This window comes from Mustelus asterias, chromosome 7 (assembly GCF_964213995.1).
Source record: "Mustelus asterias chromosome 7, sMusAst1.hap1.1, whole genome shotgun sequence".
In the NCBI taxonomy this organism is placed as follows: domain Eukaryota; kingdom Metazoa; phylum Chordata; class Chondrichthyes; order Carcharhiniformes; family Triakidae; genus Mustelus; species Mustelus asterias.
Genome location: NC_135807.1, coordinates 139,578,044 through 139,600,391, shown reverse-complemented (window position 1 = coordinate 139,600,391; position 22,348 = coordinate 139,578,044). Strand labels below are relative to the sequence as shown.

Below are 22,348 nucleotides of genomic sequence, written 5' to 3'. Positions count from 1 at the left end.
CAATCCCATCGCACCCAATCCCATCTCACCCAATCCCATCTCACCCAATCCCATCTCACCCAATCCCATCTCACCCAATCCCATCGCACCCAATCCCATCGCACCCAATCCCATCGCACCCAATCCCATCGCACCCAATCCCATCGCACCCAATCCCATCGCACCCAATACCATCGCACCCAATCCCATCGCACCCAATCCCATCTCACCCAATACCATCGCACCCAATCACATCGCACCCAATCACATCGCACCCAATCACATCGCACCCAATCACATCGCACCCAATCCCATTGCACCCAATCCCAACGCACCCAATCCCATCTCACCCAATCCCATCTCACCAAATCCCATCGCACCCAATCCCATCTCACCCGATCCCAACGCACCCGATCCCATCGCACCCGATCCCATCGCACCCAATCCCATCGCACCCAATCCCATCGCACCCAATCCCATCGCACCCAATCACATCGCACCCAATCACATCACACCCAATCCCATCGCACCCAATCCCATCGCACCCAATCCCATCCCACCCAATCCCATCGCACCCAATCCCATCGCACCCAATCCCATCCCACCCAATCCCATCGCACCCAATCACATCACACCCAATCCCATCTCACCCAATCCCATCGCACCCAATCCCATCGCACTGAACCCATCGCACCCAATCCCATGGCACCCAATCCCATGGCACCCAATCCCATCGCACCCAATCCCATCGCACTGAACCCATCGCACCCAATCCCATCGCACCCAATCCCATCGCACCCAATCACATCACACCCAATCCCATCTCACCCAATCCCATCGCACCCAATCCCATCGCATCCAATCACATCACACCCAATCACATCACACCCAATCCCATCCCACCCAATCCCATCGCACCCAATCCCATCCCACCCAATCCCAACGCACCCAATCACATCTCACCCAATCCCATCGCACCCAATCCCATCGCACCCAATCCCAACGCACCCAATCCCATCGCACCCAATCCCATCGCACCCAATCCCATCGCACCCAAACCCATCGCACCCAATCCCATCGCACCCAATCCCATCGCACCCAATCCCATCGCACCCAATCCCATCTCACCCAATCCCATCTCACCCAATCCCAACGCACCCAATCCCATCTCACCCAATCCCATGGCACCCAATCCCATCGCACCCAATCCCATCTCACCCAATCCCATCTCACCCAATCCCATCTCACCCATTCCAGCCTGTGTGTTCTGTACCAAATGAACCTGAAGTTGAAAGGAGAGCAGGTGAGATGGACCCCCCCCCCCAGCGCTGTGCTCCAGCACTATGGGCAGGGCCAGAGGCCTGGAATTTGCACTCACCTGTCTTTCCAACTCCAGCTAAACTAGATCTTTAGAAATGGACCGGGAAAGTGCTGGTTAACAGAGGCGCTGTAACTGTAACCGATGTCTAGTGTTTAAAAGTCTCATTTGTCTGAAGACTGTTCAGGGAGCCGATTGGGTTTGATGGATGTGTCCTCAGAGAGATGTGATTAGTTTACAGGCAGTTACTGGGACAAACAGCCCAATAATCCAATCTGTCCTGTTACTGATTGAAAGCTGCGACTCTGAGAGCCCATCAGCTCCAACCACTGATGATAAAATACATTTAAATTATAATTTGACAGCACTTTGCCCAGACTGAGCCGCTCACTCCCGCTCCCAATGGCTTTCCTGACCGGTACAAAGACAGATCGTTAACAGGACCCCGAGATAGACCTTGTCTGGGGAAAAATAATGTTTAAAAATGCAGTTAATATCTGAAGTTTCAGTGACTAACTTTGACCCGTTGGAATGAACAACCGTCCCGCTGGTAAATTCAGCAATCAAGATTTCCAAGTTTCTGTTTTCAGCAGGATATAAATAATTAATGGTTGGCCGAACTGATCCGTGGGCTGACACAATGAATGTTTTTAACACAATTTGAGTTTGTGATTTGTGAGTGATTGTAAACACAGGGCAGATATACGGAATGTCTCCCTCAGTCACATAATGCGATCACTCAATCCCACTAAACCCCCACCCGCGATGAACACTGAAGACGGTGTTCTTCCAGTGGTGTATCTGCGCTGCAGACTCACCCCCTTCTCAAAATCTTTACACCCCATTTCCCTGAGACACTCACTGATTGGACCTCCTCCAATACCCAAATAACTCCCGATAAATTGGGTGTGAATAAGGAATAATTCTGGTGGAAACGGGATTACCTGCGATGGATCTGTGTTTAAAGCAAGCACGTTGAACGTGTCAAAGAAATCATCCTCAGATTGGCTCAGATAATCCAATTCCTTGTCCGGGGCTCACTGTTTGATATTTGTCGATGTTTGTGTCTCTTTCATGTTTCCTGTGTCTGTCTGAACAAGTTTTAAACGCTCACTTCTGTCTTTGGTAACTGCATTCTGATTCTTATTCTCAATGCAGCGGTGGTGGCAATGTTTCAGTTTGTGAGGATCGGGCCCCACTGCCTGTTGCAGGGAGAGAGGTTTAAATGTGGAAAATGTTCCCGCTGGTGAGGGAGTCCAGAGCTCGGAGTCATAGTTTGAGGATAAGGGGTAAACCTTTCAGCATTGAGGTGAGGAGAAATTTCTTCACCCAGAGGGTGGTGAATGTGTGGAATTCACTCCCACAGAAAGTAGTTGAGGCCAAAATGTTGTCAAATTTCAAGAAGAAATTAGATATAGCTCTTGGGACTGAAGGGACATGGGGGGGCGGGGGGGGGGGATCAGGATATTGAATTCGATGATCAGCCATGATCACAATGAGTGGCAGAGCAGGCTCGAAGGCCTGAATGGCCTCCTCCTGTTTCTCGTTTCTATGATAAGGGGAAGGGTTTGAACTGTTAACTTTCAGTGGGATCCGGAGAAAACCAGAGTTACTCTTCGGAGGGAGTTGGTAACCTATTGGAGAGAAAACAGATTGAGTTCAGGCCTGGAGGAAATTAGATGAATATTTGCAAAGGGGGAAAGATAAAACAAAGAGCTAGCATGGGGTGGATGGGCTGAAAGGCCTCCTATTCTCGGTTGTTCTATCATCCCATGAATTATTACCATAGGATTTAAAATAGGCAACATTATATTTTAACATGTTGATTTTAAACACTTGAATCTATTGATTTTATTATTGATAAAATCTTTACTGATGGTGGGCAGGCAGGTTTTAATTTTTCATTACTGATATCAGAACCTGTTCACTGATAAATAAGATTTTTAAAATCTATTCTGGAGAGTGAGATGTGACTTTCTCTCACTTTAAACTGACGATTCCCCAATATCAACCTGCCACATCTGTAAAGGAAGCTAATCGAGGAACGGCAGCTTGTTGTGAAGAGGCAGCTCCTGTGGCAATTCAAAAAGAGGGAATTTAGAGTCATAGAAGTTTACAGCATGGAAACAGGCCCTTCGGCCCAACTTGTCCATGCCGCCCAGTTTTTACCATGAAGCTAGTCCCACGTTTGGCCCATATCCCCCTATACCCATCGTACCCATGTAACTATCTAAATGCTTTTTAAAAGACAAAATTGTACCCGCCTCTACTACTACCTCTGGCAGCTTGTTCCAGACCCTCACCACCCTCTGTGTGAAACAGTTGCCCCTCTGGACTCTTTTGTATCCCTCCCCTCGCATCTTAAACCTATGCCCTCGAGTTTTAGACTCCCCTACCTTTGGGAGTTTAAAGTAAAATTTAAAGTAAAATATTTCTTGGATAGAGGAAATGTAAAGCAGTAAATCCAGAAATCAGAATGTTGAGTTAGTAACTAAAAATCAGCAGCAGAAATGAGCAGACAATCCGTCAGAATCACATTGCTGGTAACTCTCTACTCAGTGTAAAGCAGGATAACTCACTACATCTCTAATAGACTGGGGCTTTTCTCTCTGGAGCGTAGGAGGCTGAGGGGTGATCTTATAGAGGTCTATAAAATAATGAGGGGCATAGATCAGCTACATAGTCAATATCTTTTCCCAAAGGTAGGGGACTTTAAAACTAGAGGGCATAGGTTTAAGGTGAGAGGGGAGAGATACAAAAGTGAGCAGAGGGGGAATTTTTCACACAGAGGGTGGTGAGTGTCTGGAACAAGCTGCCAGAGGTAGTAGTAGAGGCAGGTACAATTTTGTCTTTTAAAAAGCATTTAGACAGTTAGATGGGTATAGAGGGATATGGATCAAATGCGGGCAATTGGGATTAGCTTAGGGGTTTAAAAAAAAGGGGTGGCATGGACAAGTTGGGCCGAAGGGCCTGTTTCCATGCTGTAAATCTATATGACTCTATAACTCTGTAACTGGGGTGATCAGTAAGTTTGCGGATGACACGAAAATGGCTGGACTTGCAGATAGTGAGGAACATTGTCAGAGGCTACAGAAGGATATAGATAGGCTGGAAATTTGGGCAAAGAAATGGCAGATGGAGTTCAATCCAGATAAATGCGAAGTAATACATTTTGGTAGAACTAACGTAGGGGGGAGCTATACGATAAATGGCAGAACCATAAAGGGCGTAGATACGCAGAGGGACCTGGGTGTGCAAGTCCACAGATCCTTGAAGGTGACGTCACAGGTGGAGAAGGTAGTGAATAAGGCATATGGCATGCTTGCCTTTAGAGGACGGGGCATAGAGTATAAAAGTTGGGGTCTGATGTTGCAGTTGTATAGAACGTTGGTTCGGCCGCATTTGGAATACTGCGCCCAGTTCTGGTCGCCACACTACCAGAAGGACGTGGAGGCTTTAGAGAGAGTGCAGAGGAGGTTTACCAGGATGTTGCCTGGTATGGAAGGGCTTAGTTATGAGGAAAGATTGGGTAAACTGGGGTTGTTCTCACTGGAAAGACGGAGGATGAGGGGTGACCTAATAGAGGTGTATAAAATTATGAAAGGTATAGATAGGGTGAACGGTGGGAAGCTTTTTCCAAGGTCGGTGGTGACGTTCACGAGGGGTCATAGGTTCAAGGTGAAGGGGGGGAGGTTTAACACGGATATCAGAAGGACGTATTTTACACAGAGGGTGGTGGGGGCCTGGAATGCGCTGCCGGGCAAGGTGGTGGAGGCGGACACACTGGGGACGTTTAAGACTTATCTAGATAGCCACATGAACAGAGTGGGAATGGAGGGATACAAAAGAATGGTCTAGTTTGGACCAGGGAGCGGCGCGGGCTTGGAGGGCCGAAGGGCCTGTTCCTGTGCTGTATTGTTCTTTGTTCTTTAATACAATCTCATTGGTCATGAATTGAAATTGAGAAGGAGTTGACCTGGTATTTATTTGATGCAGGATATCTGTCAGGTTATGTCTGTTAACACTAACTCTCCTGTTTCACAGAGAAAGTGTGGAGAATTTAATCCAGAAACACACATACGCACGCTCACCTATCCGAACATACGGCGGAGATGATGATGGTCTAGGTGACGATAACCAAGCTACGCAAACCAGAGGTAAAAAGCAGCTCCCGTGTTTATATAGCACCTTTCACAACCTGAGGATACCCCAAATGGCTTTACAGTCAATCAGGTACCTTCGAAATGTAGTCACTGCTGTCATGTAGGAAACACAGCAGCCGATCTGTGCACAGCAAGATCCCACCAACAGCAATGTGACAATGACCAATTTTAGCGATATTGATTGTGGAATAAATCTTGGCCCTGGGACACTGGGGAGAATTCCTCTGTCCCTCTTCAAGCTCACACTGTGGGAACACTCACTTCTTCCCGAGGAACCTCATTTTAATTATTCACTTTTCCCGTTCCAACCAAAGAGCAATTTGACCCCAATTTTAAAAATTCTCATCCCTCTATGATTTCTAATGATGCTGCAGTGGCTGTGAGATAGTGAAGTAATTCTCCACATTGATGGGTAGATGCCAGTGTTGTAGCTGTATTGGAACAGCTTGGCTAGGGGCGCGGCAGGTTCTGGAGCACGTGTGTTCAGCACTACTGCTGCAGTATTGTCAGGGTCCATAACCTTTGCAGTATCCAGTGCCTTCAGTCTGGAGTGAATTGAATTTGTTGGAGACCGACATCTGAGGTGTTGGGGACCTCTGGAGGAGGTCCAGATGCATCATCCACTCGGCACTTCTGGCTGAAAATTGTTGTGAATATCTGATCTTTTGCTCTGATGTGCTGGGCTCCTCCATCATTGAGGATGGGGATATTTGTGAAGCCGCCTCCTCCAGTGTGTTTACCATTCACAACTGGATATGGCAGGACTGCAGAGCTTGGATCTGATCCATTGGATGCGGGATTGCTTAGTCCTGTCGATTATTTGCTGCCTATGCGGTTTGACACACAAGTAGTCCTGTGTTGTAGCTTCACCAGGTTGACACTTCATTTTTTGGTACGCTTGGTGTTGCTCCCAGCATGTCCTGCTGAACTCTTCATTGAACCGGGTTTGATCCTCTCTCTGGTTGGTAATGGTAGGCTGTGCACCACATGAGTCTGTCCTGCCGGTGACACAGGACATAGCCAGGAATGGTGATGGGGATGCCTGAGACATTGGGCCCAATTTTACCATTTTCATTCTAAGTGCCGTATTTGGGCGTAGTACAGATCCGACTTAGAAATCCACTTTCAGGCGTCCCCATACGCTCTCAGCCATCTTCAGTCCAATTCGCGCTGTGGGTGGGGCTTAGCACTGTTGGAACGATCGGAGCTCTGAACTGCGCGTGCGCAGTTAGAAAAAAATTGGAAAAAGCGCGCCCGTGTCAGATCGCTCCCGAGCCGCAGAAAGCAGAGAAAGCGGCCCGGGAGTGACAAGCGAGAGCGAGGGTGTATCTCGGGGTGGGGGGGAGGGTGTAGATGGATCTCTGGTGGAGGGGGGGGCAGATGGATCTCTGGTGGGGGTGCAGGGGGGCGCAGGGGGGTCCGCTGCCACTCTGCGGGCGATCAGTGGGGGGGAGGGGGGCAGGGGTGGCGATCGGTCTGGGTAGCAGGGGGTGGTGGATAAGGGGGACAGCGATGAGTGTGTGTCCTCCTTATTCACCCCCCCACTACCCAGACCGATCACCACCCCTGCCCCCCTCCCCCCCACTGATCGCCCACAGAGTGGCAGCGGACCCCCCTGCGCCCCCCTGCACCCCCACCAGAGATCCATCTGCCCCCCCACCAGAGATCCATCTGCCCCTCCCACCAGAGATCCATCTGTCCCCCCACCAGAGATCCATCTGCCCCCCTCCCTGAGATACATCTTACCCGCCTCCCTCCCCCCCCCCCTCAGGACAACGATCCGGCCTCACTCCCCCCCTCCCCCCCGCCAAGACAATGATCTGTCCTCACTCCCTCCCCCACCCCACCCCCCCCGCAAGACAATGATCTGGCATCACTCCCTCCCCCCCCAACAAGACAACGATCCGGCCTCACTCCCTCCCCCATCCCCCCCCAAGACAACGATCTGGCCTCACTCTCTCCCCCCCCAAGACAACGATCTGGCATCACTCCTCCCGCCCCCCCACAGATGACGATCTGGCCTCATTTCCACCCCCCCCACCCCCGACAACGAACGTGCCTCACTCCCCCCCCCCCCCCCCAGAGAATGGTCTGGCCTCACCCCCCCTCCCCTCCTGAGAAACATCTGACCCACTTCCCCCCCACCACCAGACAATGATCGGACCTCCCCCCCCCCCCCCCCCCCCCCGGCCGTGAGTGATACATCTGACCCGCCTCCTCCTCCTCCCCCCCCCAACCAGACAACGATCTGACCTCAGAAGGCAAAGAGTGATTATAGATGGGTCATACTCTGCATGGAGGTCGGTCACCAGTGGAGTGCCCCAGGGATCTGTTCTGGGACCCTTACTCTTTGTGATTTTTATAAATGACCTGGATGAGGAAGTGGAGGGTTGGGTTGGTAAGTTTGCTGATGACACAAAGGTTGGAGGTGTTGTGGATAGTGTGGAGGGATGTCAGAAGTTGCAGCGAGACATTGATAGGATGCAAGACTGGGCGGAGAAGTGGCAGATAGAGTTCAACCCAGGTAAGTGTGAGGTGGTTCATTTTGGCAGGTCAAATAGGGTGGCGGAATATAATATTAATGGTCGGACTCTTGGCAGAGTGGAAGATCAGAAGGATCTTGGGGTCCGAGTTCATAGGACGCTCAAAGCAGCTGTGCAGGTTGAGGCTGTGGTTAAGAAGGCGTATGGTGTACTGGCCTTCATCAATCGAGGAATTGAGTTTAGGAGTCGTGAGATAATGTTGCAGCTATATAAGACCCTGGTCAGACCCCACTTGGAGTACTGTGCTCAGTTCTGGTCGCCTCATTACAGGAAGGATGTGGAAGCCATAGAAAGGGTGCAGAGGAGATTTACAAGGATGTTGCCTGGGTTGGGGGGCATGCTTTATGAGGATAGGCTGAGGGAGCTCGGTCTTTTCTCCTTGGAGAGACGAAGGATGAGGGGTGACCTGAGAGAGGTGTATAAGATGTTGAGAGGTATTGATCGAGTGGACAGTCAGAGGCTTTTTCCCAGGGCTGAAATGGTTGCCACAAGAGGACACAGGTTTAAGGTGCTGGGGAGTTGGTACAGAGGAGATGTCAGGGGTAAGTTTTTCACTCAGAGGGTGGTGGGTGTGTGGAATGGGCTGCCAGCAACGGTGGTGGAGGCGGATTCGATAGGATCTTTTAAGAGACTTTTAGATAAGTACATGGAACTTAGTAAGATAGAGGGTTATAGGTAAGCCTAGTAATCGCTAAGGTAGGGGCATGTTCGGCACAACTTTGTGGGCTGGAGGGCCTGTATTGTGCTGTAGTTTTTCTATGTTCTATGTTTCTCACTCCCCTCCTCCCCCCTCCAACCAGAGAATGATCTGATCCACCTCCCTCCTCCCCCCCACCACTGGTCTGAGTCAGGGAGCCGTTGGAAGCACTGAACGCGCTCTTCAGAAGCTGGAGCGCCCGACTCAGACTTTTATTTAGCAGGTCCCTAAAAGCGCGGTTCCGGATTGGTAAACGCGGTGGTAAAGGGGGAAATGCTGATAAAGTTGGGCGGGCAGTTCATTAATTCAATTTAAATGCCAGCAAATGCATTTAAATCGTCGTTGCGCCCGATTTGGGCGCGGAACGGATCCCCGCCATTCGCGGGTCTTGGTAAAGTGGCGATCTGCGCGGACGTGGGTGCGGATCACGATAAAGGCCTCACACCCGACTTTACAGCGATTTCACGCCCGAAAACGGGCGCAAATTGTTGGTAAAATCGGGCCCATTGTCTGTAGGGTATGATTGCAGAAGTATGATTACATCAGGCTGTTGTTTGACTAGAGTGTGAGACACCCCTCCCAATATCAGCACAAGTCCCCAGATGTTAGTAAGGAGGACTTTGCAGGATCGACAGGGCTGGGTTTGCCGTTTCTGGTGTACAGATCAATCTGATTGTATAATTATTAGACTTAATCATAGCAGTTTGTGATGCAACTGAGTGGCTAATACATTAATAAACTACCTTCACTGGTCAATGGACGCGTTAGGATTCTTACAGTTCCACACACTGTCGGATTGGCTTCATTGGCAGCCGTCTGAATAAGGCCTGAGCCATTTGCTCAACATGCGAGCTTGATGCTAAAATAGGCAACATCAAAGTGGGATAATAAGTTAAAGTTTATGAGTTTATTTTATTAGTGTCACAAGTAGGCTTACATTAACATGAAGTTAATGTGAAAATCCCCTAGTGGCTACCCTGATGAGACCATTTTGTGTTGTATATCACACAAACTCATGAACAGGCCTAAAGCTGTCATGTTTGATCCTGAAAAGTGCCCAGTCTACTTCAGATTACCCTGGAAGCGTAAGCTAGCTCAAAACTTTGAGCAACAGGTGAAGCTAGCTGTTTCACTCTGCGACTGTGCAGTAACAACACGAGTGGCTTTCACCACTAACAGGATGCTGCCATCAAGCCAGCATCGTTCCATCCATCACACAAATGAGTCGTGTGGGATATAAATTTCAGTGCCGGTGTGATGCCAGGTGCCTAACATTAGGTGTGATTCTGATTGGACAACATTTGCTAAACAATCCTGAGTGTGCTAAGAATTACACAGACTGCCAATTTCAGATTATCAGCTGGGTTTGCAATGACTCACTTACGTGTGCTTGAAGCCACATATATTTGTACACAGGGCCTCTAATTTGCGGGCAGAAGGAGCACGTCCACGTTCTTTGACCAATTAAAGTTGACCTGCCCATTTTGAAGTTGAACAAAGCTGGCAGTTAACTGTTCCATGCTGCATTCTCATGGCAACACCTCCCCTAATCAGAGTCCACTTGCTAACCAATCAGCACTCACTTCTCATGCAGTATAAATTGTTGTTCCGCACAGATTCCTGTTCTGAATCACCAATCTTCTGATCCTCTATTAGTGACACTATTTTCCCATTTTATTCTCTATCAGTGACACGATGGGCCCTATTTTACCATTGCGCCCCGCCCATTTTCGGGCACAAAAATGTGATAAAGTCAGGCGCGAGGCCATTAACGCGATCCGTGTCCACGTCCGCGCAGATGGCCACTTTACCGAAACCCGGGAATGGTGGCGATCCGATTCGTGCCCGAAATGGGCGCAACGGCGATTTAAATGCATTTGCATGTATTTCAATTGAATTAATGAACTGCCCGCCCAACTTTCCCCCTTTACCACCGCGTTCGCTGGAATCGCGCCAAAATGAACCTGCTGAATATAAATCTGAATCGGGCGCTCCAGCTGCTGAAGAGCGGGGGGGGGAGGAGGGAGGCAGGTCAGATCATTCTTTGGTTGGGGGGAGGGGAGGGGAGTGAGGCCAGATCGTTGTCGGGGGGGGAGGGCCGATCGTTGTCTGGGGGGGAGGGAGGAGGAGCCGGGTAAGATGTATCTATGGTAGGGGGGGAGGCCCGATTGCTCACTGGTGGGGGGAGGGAAGTGCAGGAGGGTCCGCTGCCACTCTGCAGGCGATCGGTGAAGGGGGGGGGAAGGGGGCAGGGGTCGTGATCGGTCTGGGTAGCGAGGGGGGGAGTGGATAAGGGGAACAGTGATGTGTGTGTGCACCATCGCTCCCATTTTTCGCTCCCGGGCCGCTTTCTCTGTTTTCTGCGACCCGGGAGCGATCTGACACGGGCGCGCTTTTTCAAATTTTTTTCCAACTGCGCATGCGCAGTTCAGAGCTCCGATCGTTCCAGCCGCATGAAGCCCCGCCCACAGCGTGTTTCGGACCCGCAATTTTTTTTTCAGGTTCAGTGCGTATGGGGGCGCCTGAGAGCAGGTTTCCGAGTCAGATCTGAATTACGCCCAGATTCAGCACTCAGAATCAAAGAGGTAAAATGAGGCCCAATGTTTTCCCATTTTATTCTCTATTAGTGACACGGTTTTCCCAGTTTATCCTCTATCAGTGACACTGTTTTCCCATTTTATTCTGTATTAGTGACACTGTTTTCCCATTTTATCCTCTATTAGTGACACGGTTTTCCCAGTTTATCCTCTATCAGTGACACTGTTTTCCCATTTTATTCTGTATTAGTGACACTGTTTTACCATTTTATTCTCTATTAGTGACACTGTTTTCCCATTTTATTCTCTATTAGTGACACTGTTTTCCCATTTTATTCGCTATTAGTGACACTGTTTTCCCATTTTATCCTCAATTAGTGACACTGTTTTACCATTTTATCCTCTATCAGTGACACTGTTTTCCCATTTTATCCTCAATTAGTGACACTGTTTTACCATTTTATAGAACATAGAACATAGAACAGTACAGCACAGAACAGGCCCTTCGGCCCACGATGTTGTGCCGAGCTTTATCTGAAACCAAGATCAAGCTATCCCACTCCCTATCATCCTGGTGTGCTCCATGTGCCTATCCAATAACCGCTTAAATGTTCCATAAGTGTCTGACTCCACTATCACTGCAGGCAGTCCATTCCACACCCCAACCACTCTCTGAGTAAAGAACATACCTCGGACTTCCCTCCTATATCTCCCACCATGAACCCTATAGTTATGCCCCCTTGTAATATCTCCATCCACCCGCGGAAATAGTATTTGAACATTCACTCTATCTATCCCCTTCATCATTTTATCAACCTCTATTGAGTCCCCTCTCAACCTCCTCCGCTCCAGAGAGAACAGCCCTCGCTCCCTCAACCTTTCCTCATAAGACCTACCCTCCAAACCAGGCAGCATCCTGGTAAATCTCCTCTGCACTCTTTCCAGCGCTTCCACATCCTTCTTATAGTGAGGTGACCAGAACTGCACACAATATTCCAAATGTGGTCTCACCAAGGTCCTGTACAGTTGCAGCATAACCCCACGGCTCTTAAACTCCAACCCCCTGTTAATAAAAGCCAACATACTATAGGCCTTCTTCACAGCTCTATCCACTTGAGTGGCAACCTTTAGAGATCTGTGGATATGGACCCCAAAATATCTCTGTTCCTCCACAGTCTTCAGAACCCTACTTTTGACCCTGTAATCCACATTTAAATTTGTCCTACCAAAATGAATCACCTCACATTTATCAGGATTAAACTCCATCTGCCATTTTTCAGCCCAGCTTTGCATCCTATCTATGTCTCTTTGCAGCCTACAACAGCCCTCCACCTCATCCACTACTCCACCAATCTTGGTGTCATCAGCAAATTTACTGATCCACCCTTCAGCCCCCTCCTCTAAGTCATTAATAAAAATCACAAAGAGCAGAGGACCAAGCACTGATCCCTGTGGCACTCCGCTAGCAACCTGCCTCCAGTCCAAAAATTTTCCATCCACCACCACCCTCTGTCTTCGATCAGATAGCCAGTTACCTATCCAATCGGCCAACTTTCCCTCTATCCCACACCTCCTCACTTTCATCATAAGCCGACCATGGGGGATCTTATCAAACGCCTTACTAAAATCCATGTATATGACATCAACTGCCCTACCTTCATCAACACACTTAGTTACCTCCTCAAAAAATTCAATCAAATTTGTGAGGCACGACTTGGCCTTCACGAATCCGTGCTGACTATCCCGGATTAATCCGCATCTTTCTAAATGGTCGTAAATCCCATCCCTAAGGACCTTTTCCATCAAGAAGACATGAGGTTGCTTTGGCAGACAGAGTGAAGGAAAATCCAAAGAGCTTCTATAGGTATGTTAGGAGCAAAAGGATAGTGAGGGATAAAATTGGCCCTCTTGAAGACCAGCGTGGTAGACTGTGTGTGGAACCAAAAGAGATGGGGGAGATACTAAATGGTTTTTCTGCATCCGTATTTACTGAGGAAACGGGCATGGAGTCTACAGAAATAGGGCAAACAGGTAGGGAGGTCATGGAACCTTTACAGATTAAAGGGGAGGAGGTGCTCGCTGTCTTGAGGCAAATCAGAGTGGATAAATCCCCAGGACCGGACAGGATATTCCCACAGACCTTGAGGGAAGCTAATGTTGAATTTGCAGGGGCCCTGGCAGACATATTTAAAATGTCAGTATTCACGGGGGAGGTGCCGGATGATTGGAGGGTGGCTCATGTTGTTCCGTTGTTTAAAAAAGGTTCCAAAAAAAATCCGGGAAATTATAGGCCAGTAAGTTTGACGTCGGTGGTGGGCAAGTTATTGGAAGGTGTGATAAGGGATAGGATCTACAAATATTTGGATAGACAGGGACTTATTAGGGAGAGTCAACATGGCTTTGTGCGTGGTAGGTCATGTTTGACCAATCTATTAGAGTTTTTCGAGGAGGTTACCAGGAAAGTGGATGAAGGGAAGGCGGTGGATGTTGTCTACCTGGATTTCAGCAAGGCCTTTGACAAGGTCCCTCATGGGAGGTTAGTTAGGAAGGTTCAGTCGCTAGGTACACATGGGGAGGTAGTAAATTGGATTAGACACTGGCTCAATGGAAGAACAGTAAGAAGTTTAACAACACCAGGTTAAAGTCCAACAGGTTTATTTGGTAACAAAAGCCACACAAGCTTTCGGAGCTCCAAGCCCCTTCTTCAGGTGAGTGGGAATTCTGTTCACAAACAGGGCATATAAAGACACAGACTCAATTTACATGAATAATGGTTGGAATGCGAATACTTACAACTAATCAAGTCTTTAAGAAACAAAACGACGTGTGTGGAGAGAGCATCAAGACAGGCTAAAAAGATGTGTATTGTCTCCAGACAAGACAGCCAGTGAAACTCTGCAGGTCCAGGCAACTGTGGGGGTTACAGATAGTGTGACATGAACCCAATATCCCGGTTGAGGCCGTCTTCGCGTGTGCGGAACTTGGCTATCAGTTTCTGCTCAGCGACTCTGCGCCGTCGTGTGTCGTGAAGGCCGCCTTGGAGAACGCTTACCCGAATATCAGAGGCCAAATGCCCGTGACCGCTGAAGTGCTCCCCAACAGGAAGAGAACAGTCTTGCCTGGTGATTGTCGAGCGGTGTTCATTCATCCGTTGTCGCAGCGTCTTTAGCCTGTCTTGATGCTCTCTCCACTCACGTCGTTTTGTTTCTTAAAGACTTGATTAGTTGTAAGTATTCGCATTCCAACCATTATTCATGTAAATTGAGTTTGTGTCTTTATATGCCCTGTTTGTGAACAGAATTCCCACTCACCTGAAGAAGGGGCTTGGAGCTCCGAAAGCTTGTGTGGCTTTTGCTACCAAATAAACCTGTTGGACTTTAACCTGGTGTTGTTAAACTTCTTACTGTGTTTACCCCAGTCCAACGCCGGCATCTCCACATCATGACTACCATCGACACCGCAAACTGCCGGCTCCAAGTGGAGAGGATCTCCAAGAAGATCGCGCATATCGACACAGACATCAAGTTTCTACAAAGATGCAAGAAAGCAGACAAGATACCGAAAGGACTACAGGTCACGAACCCACTCAGGTCAACCTATAACACAGACTACGCTGAGAGACTGTGCCGTCGCACCTCTCTCACCCTCCTCAACCACCTCATACACCAACTCTACAGCAAACGCCGCAGTCTGGAAACCAAGATAGAATCCATATTCTCAACTTGCGCTCGGGATGCAGACCAGCTGCGAAACTCTGCCAAGTGGACGAGACAAAGGAACTACGCCATCTACATGCAAATCAAGAACAGGAAACTTGAGAAACTCGGCATCACCACCAGCAGCAACCAAGCCTCCCCCGGTACCACAGTAGAAAACAGCACCACTGCAGGAAAGTCCATTGTCAACTTGTCCGACTACACACTTCAACCAGATGAAATCGAAGTTCTCAACCGAGGGCTTAATTTTTGCCCCACCACCAAAATAGACCCCATCAGTCTTGCAGCAGACACAGAGGAATTCATCAGGCGAATGAGGCTGAGGGAGTTCTTCCACAAACCCCAAGAGGCCAACAGCGAACACAATGAGACAGCCAATGAACCAGAACAGCCGACAGAGAGATCTGCAGTGCATCCGAAGAGGAATGAGTCGAATTGGACTCCTCCGGAAGGCCGCTGCCCTCGACTTGACATGTATGCCCAAGCCGTCAGGAGGTGCGTCAACACCAAATTCATCAGCCGCACTCACAAGACAGCCCCAAACATCACCCAAGCACAACGTAACGCCGTCCACGCTCTCAAGACCAACCGCAACATTGTCATCAAACCAGCAGACAAAGGAGGGGCCATCGTCATACTGAACAGAACGGATTACTGCAAAGAAGTGTACCGACAACTCAACAACGAGGAACACTACACACAGTTACCTGCAGATCCGACCAAAGAACACACCCGTCAACTCAACACTCTGATCAAGACCTTTGATCCGGACCTTCAGAGCACCCTCCGTGCTCTCATCCCACGTACTCCCCGCGTTGGAGATCTCTACTGTCTCCTGAAGATACACAAGGCAAACACACCCGGCCGTCCCATCGTATCGGGCAATGGGACCCTGTGCGAGAACCTCTCCGGCTATGTCGAGGGCATCCTGAAACCCATTGTACAAAGAACCCCCAGCTTTTGTCGCGACACGACGGACTTCCTACAGAAACCCGGCACACATGGAGCAGTTGAACCAGGAGCGCTCCTCGTCACAATGGATGTCTCAGCACTCTACACCAGCATCCCCCATGACGATGGCATTGCTGCAACGGCCTCAGTGCTCAGCGCCAACAACTGTCAGTTTCCAGATGCAATTTTACATCTCATCCGCTTCATCCTGGACCACAATATCTTCACCTTCAACAACCAGTTCTTCATCCAGACACACGGAACAGCCATGGGGACCAAATTCGCACCTCAATATGCCAACATCTTCATGCACAGGTTCGAACAATACTTCTTCACCGCACAGGACCTTCAACCGATGCTATACACTAGATACATCGATGATATTTTCTTCCTTTGGACTCATGGTGAGCAATCACTGAAACAACTCTATGATGACACCAACAAGTTCCATCCCACCATCAGGCTCACCATAGACTACTCTCCGGAATCGGTTGCATTCTTGGACACGCGCATCTCCATTAAGGATGGTCACCTCAGCACCTCACTGTACCGCAAGCCCACGGATAACCTCACGATGCTCCACTTCTCCAGCTTCCACCCTAAACACGTTAAAGAAGCCATCCCCTACGGACAAGCCCTCCGAATACACAGGATCTGCTCGGATGAGGAGGATCGCAACAGACACCTCCAGACGCTGAAAGATGCCCTCATAAGAACAGGATATGGCGCTAGACTCATTGCTCAACAGTTCCAATGCGCCACAGCGAAAAACCGTACCGACCTCCTCAGAAGACAAACACGGGACACAGTGGACAGAGTACCCTTCGTCGTCCAGTACTTCCCCAGAGCGGAGAAGCTACGGCATCTCCTCCGGAGCCTTCAACATGTCATTGATGAAGACGAACATCTCGCCAAGGCCATCCCCACACCCCCACTTCTTGCCTTCAAACAACCGCACAACCTCAAACAGACCATTGTCCGCAGCAAACTACCCAGCCTTCAGGAGAACAGTGACCATGACACCACACAACCCTGCCACAACAACCTCTGCAAGACGTGCCGGATCATCGACACAGATGCCATCATCTCACGTGAGAACACCATCCACCAGGTACACGGTACATACTCTTGCAACTCGGCCAATGTTGTCTACCTGATACGTTGCAAGAAAGGATGTCCCGAGGCATGGGACATTGGGGAAACCATGCAGACGCTGCGACAACGGATGAATGAACACCGCTCGACAATCACCAGGCAAGACTGTTCTCTTCCTGTTGGGGAGCACTTCAGCGGTCACGGGCATTCGGCCTCTGATATTCGGGTAAGCGTTCTCCAAGGCGGCCTTCACGACACACGACAGCGCAGAGTCGCTGAGCAGAAACTGATAGCCAAGTTCCGCACACACGAGGACGGCCTCAACTGGGATATTGGGTTCATGTCACACTATTTGTAACTCCCACAGTTGCCTGGACCTGCAGAGTTTCACTGGCTGTCTTGTCTGGAGACAATACACATCTTTTTAGCCTGTCTTGATGCTCTCTCCACACACGTCGTTTTGTTTCTTAAAGACTTGATTAGTTGTAAGTATTCGCATTCCAACCATTATTCATGTAAATTGAGTTTGTGTCTTTATATGCCCTGTTTGTGAACAGAATTCCCACTCACCTGAAGAAGGGGCTTGGAGCTCCGAAAGCTTGTGTGGCTTTTGCTACCAAATAAACCTGTTGGACTTTAACCTGGTGTTGTTAAACCTTTTACTGTGTTTACCCCAGTCCAACGCCGGCATCTCCACATCAATGGAAGAAGCCAGAGAGTGGTTGTGGAGGATTGCTTCTCTGAGTGGAGGCCTGTGACTAGTGGTGTGCTGCAGGGATCGGTGTTGGGTCCATTGTTGTTTGTCATCTATAACAATGATCTGGATGATAATGTGGTAAATTGGATCAGGAAGTTTGCTGATGATACAAAGATTGGAGGTGTAGTGGACAGTGAGGAAGGTTTTCAAAGCTTGCAGAGGGATTTGGACCAACTAGAAAAATGGGCTAAAAAATGGCAAATGGAATTTAACGCAGACAAGTGTGAAATATTGCACATTGGAAGGACAAACCAAAGTAGAACGTACAGGATAAATGGTAGGACTCTGAAGAGTGCAGTTGAACAGAGTGATCTGGGAATACAGGTACAGAATTCCCGAAAAGTGACGTCACAGGTGGATAGGGTCGTAAAGAGTGCCTTTGGTACATTGGCCTTTATAAATCGGAGTATCGAGTATAAAAGTTGGAGTGTTATGGTAAGGTTATATAAGGCATTGGTGATGCCGAATTTGGAGTACTGTGTACAGTTTTGGTCACCTAGTTACAGGAAGGATGTAAATAAGGTTGAAAGAGTGCAGAGAAGGTTCACAAGGATGTTGCCGGGACTTGAGAAGCTGAGTTACAGAGAGAGCTTGAATAGGTTGGGACTTTATTCCCTGGAGCGTAGAAGATTGAGGGGAGATTTGATAGAGGTGTATAAGATTTTGATGGGTATAGATAGAGTGAATGCAAGCAGGCTTTTTCCGCTGAGGCTAGGGGAGAAAAAGACCAGAGGGCATGGGTTAAGGGTGAAAGGAGAAAAGTTTAAAGGGAATATTAGAGGGGGGTTCTTCACGCAGAGAGTGGTGGGAGTGTGGAATGAGCTCCCGGATAAAGTGGTAAATGCGGGGTCACTTTTAACATTTAAGAAAAACTTGGACGGGTTGATGGATGAGAGGGGTGTGGAGGGATATGGTCCAAGTGCAGGTCAGTGGGACTGGGCAAAAAATGGTTCGGCACAGACAAGAAGGGCCAAAAGGCCTATTTCTGAGCTGTAATTTTCTATGGTTCTATGGTTCTAACTAACCAACCTCCGAAGTAAGACTAACCGGCCTATAATTACCAGGGTCATTTATATTCCCATTTTATTCTCTATTTGTTCCGCTGTTTTCCCATTTTATTCTCTATTAGTGACACGGTTTTTCCAGTTTATTCTCTATTAGTGACACTGTTTTCCCATTTTATCCTCAATTAGTGACACTGTTTTCCCAGTTTCTCCTCTATTAGTGACACTGTTTTCCCATTTTATTCTCTATTAGTGACACTGTTTTCCCATTTTATCCTCTATTAGTGACACTGTTTTCCCATTTTATCCTCTATTAGTGACACTGTTTTCCCATTTTATTCTCCATTACTGACACTGTTTTCCCATTTTATTCTCTATTAGTGACACTGTTTTCCCATTTTATCCTCTATTAGTGACACTGTTTTCCTATATTATCCTCTATTAGTGACACTGTTTTCCCATTTTATTCTCTATTAGTGACACTGTTTTCCCATTTTATCCTCTATTAGTGACACTGTTTTACAATTTTATTCTCTATTAGTGACACTGTTTTCCCATTTTATTCTCTATTAGTGACACTGTTTTCCCAATTTTTTCTCTATCAGTGACACTGTTTTCCCATTTTATTCTCTATTAGTGACACTGTTTTCCCATTTTATTCTCCATTAGTGACACTGTTTTCCCATTTTATTCTCTATTAGTGACACTGTTTTCCCAATTTTTTCTCTATCAGTGACACTGTTTTCCCATTTTATTCTCTATCAGTGACACTGTTTTCCCAATTTATTCTCTATTAGTGACACTGTTTTACAATTTTATTCTCTATTAGTGACACTGTTTTCCCATTTTATTCTCTATCAGTGACACTGTTTTCCCATTTTATCCTCTATCAGTGACACTGTTTTCCCAGTTTATTCTCTATCAGTGACACTGTTTTCCCATTTTATTCTCTATCAGTGACACTGTTTTCCCATTTTATTCTCTATCAGTGACACTGTTTTCCCATTTTATTCTCTATCAGTGACACTGTTTTACAATTTTATTCTCTATTAGTGACACTGTTTTCCCATTTTATTCTCTATCAGTGACACTGTTTTCCCATTTTATTCTCTATCAGTGACACTGTTTTCCCATTTTATTCTCTATTAGTGACACTGTTTTACAATTTTATTCTCTATTAGTGACACTGTTTTCCCATTTTATTCTCTATTAGTGACACTGTTTTCCCAATTTTTTCTCTATCAGTGACACTGTTTTCCCATTTTATTCTCCATTAGTGACACTGTTTTCCCATTTTATCCTCTATCAGTGACACTGTTTTACCATTTTATTCTCCATTAGTGACACTGTTTTCCCAGTTTATTCTCTATCAGTGACACTGTTTTCCCATTTTATCCTCTATCAGTGACACTGTTTTACCATTTTATTCTCTATCAGTGACACTGTTTTCCCATTTTGTCCTCTATCAGTGACACAGTTTTCCCATTTTATCCTCTATTAGTGATAGTTTTCCCATTTTATCCTCTATTAGTGACACTGTTTTCCCATTTTATCCTCTATCAGTGACACTGTTTCCCCATTTTATTCTCTATCAGTGACACTGTTTTCCCATTTTGTCCTCTATCAGTGACACTGTTTTACCATTTTATCCTCTATCAATGACACTGGGCCCGATTTTACCATTTAGAGACTAAGTGCCGGGTGTGGGCATCAAACAGATCCGGGCCCGGATGCCACGCTCCAGCGGCCCATACGCTTTTTTCCAGCGCCGGTCCAGCGGGCGAGGCTTAGCAACCGCCGGAATGATCGGAGCTGACAAAATCTGACAGAACTCGCTCGGGGGCGAAAAACAAAGCAGAGAGCGGAGAGAGCCTCTCTGCCGTTCATCCTCTGGTCGGGGGGGAGGAGGGTGGGGTGGGAGGAGGGGAGGGGGTGTGACTTATCATCCCCTGGAGGGGTGGGCGGAGAGGGGGTGTGATGTCTCATTCCCTGGGGGGGGTGGGGGAGAGGGGGTGTGACGTCTCATTCCCTGGGGGGGGAGGAGGGTGCGATGTCTCATTCCCTAGGGGGTGGGGAGGGGTGTGACGTCTCATCCTCTGGTCGGTGTGACACTGTTTTCCCATTTTATTCTCTATTAGTGACACTGTTTTCCCAGTTTATTCTCTATCAGTGACACTGTTTTCCCATTTTATCCTCTATTAGTGACACTGTTTTCCCAGTTTAGTCTCTATTAGTGACACTGTTTCCCCATTTTATTCTCTATCAGTGACACTGTTTTCCCATTTTGTCCTCTATTAGTGACACTGTTTTCCCAGTTTATTCTCTATTAGTGACACTGTTTTCCCAGTTTATTCTCTATCAGTGACACTGTTTTCCCAGTTTATTCTCTATTAGTGACACTGTTTTCCCAGTTTATTCTCTATCAGTGACACTGTTTTCCCAGTTTATTCTCTATTAGTGACACTGTTTTCCCAGTTTATTCTCTATCAGTGACACTGTTTTCCCAGTTTATTCTCTATCAGTGACACTGTTTTCCCAGTTTATTCTCTATTAGTGACACTGTTTTCCCAGTTTATTCTCTATCAGTGACACTGTTTTCCCAGTTTATTCTCTATTAGTGACACTGTTTTCCCAGTTTATTCTCTATCAGTGACACTGTTTTCCCAGTTTATTCTCTATTAGTGACACTGTTTTCCCAGTTTATTCTCTATCAGTGACACTGTTTTCCCAGTTTATTCTCTATCAGTGACACTGTTTTCCCAGTTTATTCTCTATTAGTGACACTGTTTTCCCAGTTTATTCTCTATCAGTGACACTGTTTTATCATTCTGTGTTTGATTTATTTTGCAGGATCAGCATTTACGACTTCAGATAATTTGTCCCTGAGCACCTGGGTCGCATCTTCCTCCAATTTCTCTGGTTTCCAGCATCCTCAGTCCCTCACTGCAATTGCTAGCAGCGCGGCCTCATTAGCAGCCCCCATCCCTCACCCTATCCAGGGATCACTCCCACCCTACAGCCGCATCGCAATGCCTCTGACGCCATCAGCCATTGCAAGTTCTATGCAAGGAAGTGGGCCAACATTTCCAACCTTTCACATGCCCAGATACCACCACTATTTCCAGCAAGGGCCATATGCTGCTATCCAGGGACTGCGACACTCCTCAACTGTAATGACTCACTTTGTATGATTGACTCAACAACGGTGCATTTCACACAAGGGAATGTGGTGTTTGTGAAGGATGCACAGAGTCAGTGGGACAGGCTGTACAACAACAACACAAGATTCACACACCAAGCAACAGCAGCCCCTGCAGGGCACTGCCAAATCAAAAAGGCTACATGTTTCTGAGGGCATTGCAATAACTGGACTACAACTCCCAGAACACATTGCAGCAACTGGACTACAAATCCCAGCAATCATTGCTGGACTACAACCCCCAGAGTGCACTGTTCCCACCTCACCTGCAACAGCTCCAATGCATTGCAATTCCATCCTCGGAGAAGGCGATTTGACTCGGGCACAGCCAATCCCCACTCCCTCTCCTCCCACTAATAATCCTGAGGCCTGTTGCTGTTAATAAACTG

At 47.7% G+C, this 22,348-nt stretch overlaps 1 protein-coding gene across 3 annotated transcripts in view; it reads left to right on the top strand.

Moving 5' to 3' along the window:
- Positions 1-21,951, top strand: part of tbx20 (T-box transcription factor 20) — a 38,421-nt gene extending 16,470 nt beyond the window's left edge. For 2 of the 3 annotated variants that reach the window (XM_078217170.1, XM_078217169.1), the window contains exons 7-8: positions 5,342-5,454; positions 21,611-21,951. In XM_078217170.1, coding sequence (XP_078073296.1) covers positions 5,342-5,454; positions 21,611-21,951 — 454 coding nt within the window. Of the gene's footprint in view, positions 1-1,279; positions 1,283-5,341; positions 5,455-21,610 lie in introns of all 3 variants that reach the window. The other variant, XM_078217172.1, reaches the window with a different exon arrangement.
- Positions 21,952-22,348: the final 397 nt, after the last annotated feature.